The following is an 11,256-nucleotide window of genomic DNA, read 5'->3' as shown; positions in this document are numbered from 1 at the left end:
CTCACACTTTTGCTGTGAACCTAAAATTGCTCTAAAAAATAAAGCCTATTAAAAAAATCCAACAGCCAATATTCCTTAAAACATTCCCCCACCCCGCCACAATGTAGTTAAAACGTGCAACTTGACTGTGTTCTCTATGATTTTAAGAAAGATGCCAACCAAGAATTACTTTGAGGTAGCTGAGTTATGCTTAATATGGAACTTTCTTTTTTAAAATTAGCCTGGAGTGAATGTAACTGTGCACTTCAGAAGGAAATACATAACTTATAAAACCCAGTTACCACCACTATTGTGGTAAAAACTAAAAAATTCTGACTCTAGCTTTGTCATGGATATATCTTGGATTTGAATTGTTAGATATAAAGGGACTATCTGGTCCTGTGCTATACTCATGGACACTGAAGACAAGATGAATGAGAGAAGAGAAGGTCTTTAAAATGCTTAGAACACTCAGATGCCAATAATTATTGACTACCTAAAGATTAGAAATATTGTATTAGGGGTGGTAAATTTTTTCAACAAATATTTCCTGATGGTCTACTATGTCAGTGAAGTAGATACTACCCCTGTCCTGATGGAACTATCTATCAAATCAGAAAAGCAAAATGATGATGGATATATACTGCAAACTGATATATGCAATATAGACATAAGGGAAAACATGGAGTGATGAATCGCTATAGGTAAACTTGGCTGAGGAGTTCTGAGTTGGTGGAGTCAAGAACGCTGGTTGTTCAAAGCAAGGACTAGGCCAAAGGAAAGTCGCAGAGCAAAGATGGGAGCAGAGAGTGGGGTGATAATTAGGTATGAGAGTGATAGCAATTACTTAGTGGTGTCAGGAAGTGATTCCAATCCACAAGACAACGCGATTTTATTAACACCCAAAGGAGCCGAGAGTTGGACTCTACCTCGTGACGTGGCAAAATTCTACTGCAATCCTCTCGGTCATGTACCACTCACGTGGAAACATTCGGCCATATTTCTCCTCATAGTCCACAAGCTGGCGTTTTATCCAGGCATAGCGTCTGTCGATTTTGTCCAGCCAGGCGACCTTAGGAAATCAGGTAACAAAATCCACCCCAGTACTTAGTAGTGTTGAGAGTTTAAGGAAACAGCAAAAACATAGAACCAAGAAAAACACCATACTCTCTATTTCTCACGGTTTTAAAGAATCTAGGTGTTTTTTTGTTTTTGTTTTTTTAATTTAAAGAATTATTTTCCTTCTTATCCAGATAGAAAGGCTATAGTTCTATTATGCTTTCTCAGGAAAATACAGGGTCAATCTTTTTCAAGAGGTTTTGTATTCCAACTCCACCGGTGAAACACTCCTGTTACAAGGCAGACTGAACCAAGCCAAGGGGATGATCAGGCTGCTATCAAACTACTTAATGCCCTGTGGCTCCTGATCAATCCTCTGCCACTCCTGGATTCATCCTGGTTCATTCAAAGCCTGCTTTTTGTCAACAGTAAACCTAAGAGGAAAACACTGAAACATGAGCTCCAATTGGCTAGATTAGGCTACTTTTTTACTAGATCCAGAGGTTCTTACCCTGGGGTCCATGATTGGGCTTCAGAGGTCTGTAAATTTCCTGAAACCGTATACAAAATTTTATGCGTAGGTGTTTTTTTGTGGGGAGAAGATCTGTATCTCCCATTAATTTCTCCAAAGGGTCAGTGACCCTAAAATGGTTAAGAACCACTGAACTGTACAGTTAGCCCCTTGGATTCACGGTTCAACAATCAACACTTTAAGACAGTAATACTAATAAAGTATATATTGGTAGGCTTGAGAGCATTCAATTTTCAATAAAATTCAAATGTAACATCTGATCTCATTTGGTCAATACTTACATCTTGGTTTTCTTGAAAAAGTACTAGATACTCTGACAGATGCTGTTTAATAAACTTTTTGATGATATCCTGTTTGATTCTGGGGTCCAAAATATTAGCAACCAGGCATGCATCTCGAAGGACATTGCTGGGTCCTCCGGGCCTCTGTTAAAACAAATAACACACACCAGTTCAAAAGCCAGAAACAACCTCTAAATCTCATGGTCTCTGACAGCTGCTACTTCTTGTTTTTCTCTCGAAGTTATTACTCCCACTCCCTTGACACTCATTCTTCTGTTGTGGATGGATATTTTAGTTACTTGTTCTCCGATGAGAGAATCATTAAGCTAGTCTGCAGTAACCAATATAAAAGCTACTCTGTGAATCAGCAATGAGATATTTTAGAAGACAGGGCCAGTAATGATCATAAGAAATTTTGCTTTCTGAATATCAAAACTGAAGTCACTTTGTGGAAGAGCCCTAAAAGTAAGTAAGAATGACCCCAGTCTCACATGTGCTACTTCTCCCTGATTCCAATCTCAGATTCCTATTTTTAAGGTGCCAAAGAGTGCGGTGGCATTTTATACCTAAAACCAGGGTCCAAACCACCAGACTTGTTTCACTGAGAGTCAACCACCCAGATATGCAGCCAAAGGTAAAATATTATGATATCAGCCTACAAAGAACAGTAGGATATCGAGGAGCTGTATCGATACATTACAATGGGAAGACTTTTGATATTATCGAGAGCAATTCAGTCTCACTGAACCTTTCTTTACAGTAACTCACTGAATGAACACGGCTAGCAGAGTGGATTATAGTAAAAAGAACACTTGGAACCGACTCTTGGCATGGCTGAACAGCCACGTAGCTTTGGTGCAGTTATTGAACCTCATCTGAAAAATAACGGACTTTAACAGGTGATGAGTAAGGTTCTTCCAAATCTTTGTGTTTTGTTTTATTTTTGTCAATTCTGTCCAATTTATCCATCTCAACTGATGTTCAAGTGTTTCATAAGTGTTACCTAAGCTGCCTCAGAGCTAAACTGTTAAAATGCTCACTAGCTCCGTGCTGAGTGGCTGTTAAGTCATCTGCTGAGCACGCGGACTGCTCAACTGCTGAATGAAAGCATTTGATCTGATAGAGAAATTGCAGAAACCCAAAACCATGTGTTCATGAGTTCAGATTTTTTCATTTAAAAAGGACTTCATAGATTACCTTGGATATACTATTTTAATATCATGAGTTCCATCTGTGAAATAGTAGCACAAGGACTTTAAGAAAAGTCAAGAGCCATTAAAAAGGAAAAGAAAAAAAAACAACTCTGGTAAAAAAGACATTGTTACCCAGTCAGATAAAAGGGAAGCAAGTTATTAAGGAAAACCATTTTAACTTCTGCCTGGTGCAATCTGGGAAAAAGATATAGCATAGGTCATGGTTGGTTTCTTCTAAATAATAAAGCTGGGCTTCATTCACATCATTCTGAAACTTCTCAAAACTGGGATGGACAGCACAGTATAGGAAAGCAGATCCTGGACTAAGACGAGTCTGGTCCTTATAATTCGTGAATATCTTAGAATCCCTTTTCACAGAATTGCTTTCCAGTATGTACTTCCCATAGTTACATCAAATGAATATGAATATTAAGTCCTCAAAGAAAAAGGCTTTACAAATAAAATATCTGATTACTAGAAGACAGCCACTATACAGGCAGACATTAAAATCAGAAGCAAGTTTCCTATAGAAAGTAGTAGTCTAGGGCAGCTACCTCACCTACTTAAGTTTCTTTTATGGAGCAGAAAGAAAAAATTTTAAGATATTTCCAGTTATTGAATTATAGAGCAGATCCAGGAAACGTTCTTTGGCTCAGTAGATGAACATGTATCCGCCATCTCCACCCACCAAGTGTGAGGAATGCTGCCTGCCTGTGTGTACTTCAGCTCATTTCTGAACCATTCTTTCTCTTGAAACAGCTCAAATAATAGAGGGAGAAAAAAACTTCTGAAGGTTCTTCCCTCCCCAACACATGCAAAGCATTAAGATTATGTCTGCTACAATTTGAAGGATAGAGCTAAAAGCAGTTAACCAAGCACAATGACAGCCAAGTGAGGCAAAGCTTGTTACATGAGAGGTGTAACCAATAGCTCACAAGTGAAATACTGTGGGCTTCCCAGACACAACACAAACAGCTATGCTACCAGTGAGAGCAAAAGGGATTAATTCCAAAGAACAGGATTCTGATCATTAAAAGCAAGTCTCCTAACTGTGTCACTCCGAGTTACATAAGCCTGTGGACTTTCCTCCCAGTTGCCTTTTCACCAAACTGAAACCAATAAGTTATGTAACAATCCAAAAAAACACTGCGGCTTGAAGATTTTTTTTTTTAAAGCAAGGCCATGAGAAAAAAGGAATTTACTGGGCAGACAAGATATTAGGTTTGACACACATTAAATTATATCAAAACAAATCCTCACTTTTTGATGCTGAAAGAACACAGATGAAGAATCAACACTGCTTTGGGATATTTAAAATTAAGAATGGTCTCATTACCTGAATCCTTGGCAGACAGACTTATGGCTGCCAGCAAACACTTTTGGAATGATAAATGGAAATAATAACGGTAGTGAGCGTGAATTAGGTAAGAATGGTGATAATATCTGAAGACAGAAGGGAAAATGCAATACAATACCTTGGTACCCTGAGAAGGAAATGCTTCTTCAAAATCGGCCAGGATTTGCTGTCCTAACTCAGTCTGGGCGGCCTTCACTCTGTAAGGAAAAGAGAACATTTCACTGCCTGGCATATTTGCAAATATCTACAACTAATTATGCAAAGATCCACAGGGGTCAGAACTGTTGGAGCCTTTAGAGATCATCAGGAAGGGGAGGGGTGTCTCGGTAAGCAGGGTCACATAATAGTTAGTAGCAGGTTTACAACCATGACCCACGCATCCGATTTATTCTCATGATGAATTTTCTATATCCCAAAGTTCTTCCAGGACACGCTTCAACGGTCATGAGGTACTATACGTTAACTGTTACAAAACATCGTTATGGGGTAGTTATGTTGTGGGAAAATACTATATAATAATGCCCAAATCAAATATAAATTTATTTTGGATTACTACTTGAAGTAAAGAATGGGAGGAGGGCAGAGCTGTTTTTTTTCCAACCCAGAAACCAACATCAGGATCATAAGTTTTAACAAATGAACAAATAGAATGTTTCCTAAAATCGAAAGAAAAAAATGATAAAATGAACTTTTAATTGACGATGAATAAAGATTTAGATTCACTCGGCAGATTATGAATATGAAGACTGAGCTACAATGAAAACCAGTTGGAAAGAAAAGGTTAGTATTTAACACAGTGGTCTGCATGTACACTAGCTCAACAAATATTTGTCAGTTTAAATGAAAGAGGAGAAAGGAGAAGCAGCTGGACGAGAAAGGAACCGTGTCAGCACCCCCCGCAATGCTCACGTCCTCCACCAGCCACATGTCCTGCACCACAGGCCAGCCTCACAGAGCTGGAGTGGAGCAAGGCTCTGAGGCTGCAGCTGAATTGCCCTGAGCCCGAGGCAAATACTTCATCTTTGCTAAAAGCACCATGAAACAGTGTTCTTCCTTCCTTAGTCTCCACCCTGTTACTTTGGAATTAACTTTATGAAGTTTCTAGAAATAGTGAACAGCTCAAAACCACAATTTCTTTGGCTATTAGGCAGTGCCTAGCAACCTACTGAGGTTTTTTTTTTTTTTTTAAATGAGGGGATAGGCGGGTCCTAAAACAGTGATTTTTCTGTGGCACAGTTATAATTATGCCTCATTTCAAATACTTTCCAGGGTTTTTCCATTATCTTCAAAATGTTTAAAATCACTCTGCTAGGTGGGTTTGCAGTCTTTTTAGTCAGTTTTTAAGGGGGCTAGAAATAACTGAGATAAAGCTATCACTTGAAGTAGCCCCCCAAATCAGAATCAGGGCCATCCATCTAGTGTTACCCAACAGACAATGGGAAACATTTCTGACAGGAAAGAAGAGAACAAACTTTTGTAAAATTGTACCTCAGAGGTCTTTTGCGACTCTACAGAATGAGCCAGGAAGACAGACTCCCCAGGTGCCAGCTCACAAGACAGCGCTTCCAGAGCCTCAGGCCCCTCTGTTCCTACTCTCCTCTTGGCAGCACACGAAGAACACCGTCCCCTCTAAGCCCACAGGGACAATTCCTGGAGGGGAAGTCCCATTCCCAGCCAGGGACACTCAGGGTCATATAGCAGGGCTTCTGAGGATCTCACTGATACTTAATGGTTCCAGCTCTGCCTTTGTCACCCCACCCACCCACCATCCCTTAACTCCATCTTCTTGAAAAGACAACCAGAGGCTTGGTACGTCCAAAGTGCAGAACAGAGGGTAAAGCACCAGACCGTGATGTGCAGATCCACTTGCCATCTTTTTCAATCCATTTCAAAATCACCTCTTGAGATAGTCTGGACTTAGCTGTGCCACTAGTGAGCTACGTGTAATTATCAGTAAGTCCTTACCCTTATATAGGTTACAGCTAAGAACAGTTGTGAAATAAAAGGCTGGGGCTCCATGGAGGCCTGTACAAGATGCCTTTCAGTCAACAATCGTCTTACAGCACTAGCTAGCATCAGCATCTATCTTTACAGCTGACTGTAAATCAGATGTATAATTAACATTTGAGCAGAATAATCTGCACATAAATGTTTCCAACTGTAGTTTCTGAAGTGTCTTATCAGTGACTCGGATAAAAAAGCTACCATTTCCCTTACTGACATTAATGATGGTAACTATAACCCAAACCACAATTCCATGCATTTTCAGGGTAAGATGTGAATAGTCGTCTTTACAATCAGTTGCCTAAATAGGATCCTAGAAAAAAGTCAATCATTTAAAAGAATAAATCTTCAATTTCACTCCTTCATAGTCCAACGAAGTAAATTCCTACAAGAAAGAGATGGATCAACTGAGACTCTGTTAGCGGAGCATATATATGGGTTGAGCTACCAAGAGTTCCTAGTTATTCTTATGAAAATCAATCTACAATTGATAGAGAATAGTTTGGTAAATAAAAATTCTTCCTGCCATCCAAATAAGCTTAGCCTGGTTGGGTGGTGGCAACTCAGTGCTGATCACTCTTAGGAAATGAAAGATTCATTGTGCTGCTCAGAAGGTCAACCAACTTGCTTCTAGCATCCGCCATACTACGTGACTAAGAGTTGTTTAAAAGTGCCCTTTCCTAAACGTGTTACCAGTTTTCATAAGGGGGTGGTAGCAGAGGGACAGCAAATTATGAAAATTATTTAGACATCTGTGGGTAAAGTAGTCTCGATTCTTTCATTACCTTGTAAATGACAGTCCCGAAGAAAATACTCAGAAGAGTTCACAATAAACTGACCTCTCAAATAAACACTCTGTCCTGGGAAGAATGGTTAATTAGTCAGATTAGTCTGAGATGCTGCATTTCCAAACTGAGAGGCTCTATAATCTCAACCCAGAATCTTAGAGTGACTCAGTGGGATGCTTTTGAGCTTCAAGTAAGATCCTTAAACTTTTTAAAAAATATTTTTAAAATTTTCAATTACAGTTGGCATACAATATTATATTAGTTTCTGATGTACAACATGGTGATTAGACATTTATATAACTAACAAAGTTATTTATCACCCTGATAGATCTGGTACCCAACTGACACCATACATAGTTATTATAATATTACTGACTATATTCCCTATGCTATAATTTACATCCCCATGACTACTTTGTAACTGCCGATCTGTACTTCTTAATCCATTCCCCTTTTTCACCTACTCTCCCAAACCCCCTCCCACCTGGCAATCATCAAAACGTTCTCTGTATCTATGAGTTTGTTTCTGTTTTGTTTATTTTGTTCTATAGATTCCACCTGTAAGTGAAATCATATGGCATTGTCTTTCTCTGTCAGACTTACTCTCCTCAGCACAATACCCTCCAGGTCCACTCATGTTGCTGCAAATGGCAAGATTTCGTTCTTTTTTATGGCTGAATAACATTCCATTGTATATATGTACCACCTCTTTATCCATTCATCCATTGACAGGCACCCAGGTAGCCTCCCTATCTTGGCTACTGTAAACGATGCTACAGTGAACATATGGATTCACATGTCCCTTCGAAGTAGTGGTTTGTGTTTCTTCAGATAAATACTCAGAGACAACCCTTATACTTTTGAAACCCTTGCACTTTTGAAACTTATACTTTTGAAACTGAAGTTCCTTCAGAAAGAACTTGTCAAAGATACACAGCTAGTCAGGCCTTTTCATTCTCTACTTTAGTTTCTTTTATTAGTATACCATGCAATCCCAACCTGCCAAGCATCTCTCAAATATAAAGGATTAGAAATAGCTCTAAAAATATTTTTCAGTTCAAGGGTTTCATGGGTTTCAAGTGAATGCAGGAATCTTCCATTCTTTCTCAGGAAATATTGACGGATTACTAGAAACATTTGCGTTCATAGATATTCTTAAGCCAGGAGAATTTGAAATGTAAAGATGGTATTAAAGAAAAAAAAAAATCTTCCCTACAACACATTAATGACTGAGCATTTTCCAGAAGAGTAGCTGGAAAAAAAAATAGATATTTTCAAATCAAGGTCCATGAACTTCATATTTCAAATGTACAGGCAAAGATTTCAGAATGTAACCTTTTGTATGATTTCTACAATTTATAGATAGTAAGCTATCAAATTAGAGAAACTGAAGCAATGCATAGGGTGTAATCCTCCCCCACAAACAAACATCTATTTCTATCATTTCCAGATGGTTCTACCATTGCTATGTAATCACAATAGAGGAAAAGCACCAGAGATGATGTTAAAAATATGAAGTCTGGACTTTCCTCAAACTTTTAATATCTCTTGAGAAACAATTGTAGTCAAGCACTGAAAATGAGGTTTCTTCTCTTGTGTTACTTTTAGTGGTACTTAATAGCACATACTCTACATTAACCCACATGAAATTTTTGCAAATAGAGGTTGTGAAAGAAACAAAAAGAAAAGTAAATTTTCCTGTGTTTGCAGCAACCCTGCATGATAATGGATGTTTGGAGCACTGAAAAACACTGACAGAATGTTGGATTTTTTTTTTCTTTTTCAGGGGAATGTCATTACAACAGTCATCACAAAGCTCTTTTGAGTCTATAAAATCACCTCTTCGAAAAAATGTTAAAGAGCGAAGAGTCTGAAAAGAGTGCATTCTCTTATTTGTCTCTACATTGCCTGTTTATACATAAAATTCAGTTCTGCCACATTCCTGCCATCAACACTACCCATCACACACAACCAACTGGTATGGTAACCGACTACTCAATACACTTCCTTGACCTTATAGTCACTGTTTTGGTGAGGTTATCTTTTCTACTCTAAAACATAGTCTCACTTTCCAGTCTCTTGTACCTATAATCCACCAGACTTTTATAAAACACAAATGCGATCATGCCCCTCCATGCTGAAAATCTTTCACAGCCCACCAAATAATGAATAAATTCTTTAGCAAGGCATGTTAAATCTGACCCTACCTACTTGTGCAGCCTTTCCCTCTCCATTGTCTCCCAAGTACCATGATGTTCTCGCTTTCTTCTATTTCCACTTGCCCCCATTTTTGTCTTGGTGGGTAAGATCTTGCCCATTCTTTTAAAATCAGATTAAAACTGAATTCTGCTACAACCCCTACCCTCAGCCCCTGAAGGGTGAGTCTATTAATTCTTCTTCTATGATCCTGCTACACCTTGTACAGTAAATACTAGTTTATGTGCATGCTCTACTGAAATTTTCTATTAGTGTCTCCCTTCTCCACACAAAAGTGGTAAACTCCTTGAGGGCAAAGAACGTGTATTTTTTATTTTTGTGCCTTTAGTACTCTAGCATGGGGCCTGGGATATAGAAGGTGCATAGTAAATATCTATTAGGTAAGTGAAGAAAAGAATAAACGAATGGGAAAAATAGATCAACTCTGGATTTTTATGAGGACATGGGGAGGAGATATGACCTCCTTTCCTCCTCCCCCATCTACTGAGAACAAGTCCGCCTTCTCCATCCAAGTCTCCTTCTTTCTTACAACTCATAAAGCCCTGCTTGTCTGCTCTCTTAGCTGCTTTTCACCCTCAGGGTGATATGGCGATCAGCCATCTCTAAGTGTGAAGCCGTTAGGAAGGATGAGGGAAAGGGTGGTGATTTCCCTAGTATTCTGCCAAGCTCTGCTCCAACATTCCTTAACAGTTCTTTGGCATTTCCACTGTAAGATGGCACACTGAGCAGATGTCGCAATCTCCCCTTCCTGCTCCAGATCCTTAGAAATAATGAAAAGATTTTAATAAAAATCCAGAACAAGGCAAGAAAAGAAGTGGTATACTAGAAACTCTGAGTCTCATGGTGGTTTGTTACAAGGAAATGGACAACTGGAATAGTTTCCCTCACAAATGTGGAAAACTGAGAGCTGTCCAGATATACAACTTGCCAGCTGCCGCTCCAATGATGGCGGGCCAGTAACCACCTGACATAGGCAGCTTTAGAAGATATGGTCAGGAGTTGGTAAGAATATGGTAGATGGGACTTCTGCATCAAACAGAGTTAGATCAGATGACATCTGAAGTTCCTTCTTATTATAAAATTCTATAATATATACACTAAGCTAAGTGCTTAAGCATTTCCTAATACCATCTTTTCTTAAAAGAGAAGACAATTTTCTCCAACGACATTTTACCTTTCAGAAAGCTGCCGGATCTGTGGAATTCCCATATACTTGTGGAAGTGTTCCAGAACATTCATTACACCCTGAAGAAGATTAGCAACTTCTCCATATTGCCTTCGCCTGGTCATGGCTCTGTAAGGAAATAAGAAGTTGAGAACTCTAGAAAAAACACTAAGGACACAAAATACAGATGTAGAACAATCTACTCTGAATTCTGAAGCAGACATCAACTCAATTTGTTTTTTTTTTTTCAACTCGATAATAAGCATTTACTGAGTACTAAATAAGTATGGTGCTGTGCAGTAGGGCGGGGGTGGGGGGAGTAAGACTTGGTCCAAATCCTCAAGGTGACATCATTTAGTAAGCAGAGAGCCAAGTACACATCTAACTAATATCAAGTAGAATGAACTGAGTTCTAAACAGAAGTACTAGTGATGTGCTAGGGGAGGTACCAAAGAATGTGTGAGTGATAGATTCTTATTGGTTGGGAGGAGGGAAATCTGGGAAGACTTTGGATTTGGGATTTGTGTTGGGTATTATGGGATTAGCAGGCTTTTGACAGAAAAGAGGGGTGAGGACGTTATTATCTGAGGATTATAGTTTATGAGCAAACCAAATACATCTTCCTGGGATATAAAAAAGGGCATTTATATGCATTTACATGTCAACTCAAATCTGTATGTT

General features: G+C 38.9%; 1 protein-coding gene across 3 annotated transcripts in view; it reads right to left on the bottom strand.

The window, feature by feature from the left end:
* Nucleotides 1-11,256, bottom strand: part of VPS53 (VPS53, GARP complex subunit) — a 128,073-nt gene that overhangs the window by 79,359 nt on the left and 37,458 nt on the right. For all 3 annotated transcript variants that reach the window (XM_006925053.3, XM_025041785.1, XM_025041786.1), the window contains 4 exons: nt 10,585-10,704; nt 4,520-4,598; nt 1,852-1,995; nt 909-1,051 (listed from right to left, as the gene is read on the bottom strand). In XM_006925053.3, the coding sequence (XP_006925115.1) occupies nt 909-1,051; nt 1,852-1,995; nt 4,520-4,598; nt 10,585-10,704 (486 nt within the window). The remainder of the gene's footprint in view (nt 1-908; nt 1,052-1,851; nt 1,996-4,519; nt 4,599-10,584; nt 10,705-11,256) is intronic.

The sequence above is a fragment of the Pteropus alecto genome, unplaced genomic scaffold, assembly GCF_000325575.1.
Source record: "Pteropus alecto unplaced genomic scaffold, ASM32557v1 scaffold98, whole genome shotgun sequence".
Taxonomy (NCBI): Eukaryota; Metazoa; Chordata; class Mammalia; order Chiroptera; family Pteropodidae; genus Pteropus; species Pteropus alecto.
The sequence above is the reverse complement of the archived record's forward strand: the minus strand, read 5'-3'. Positions and strand labels throughout refer to the sequence as shown.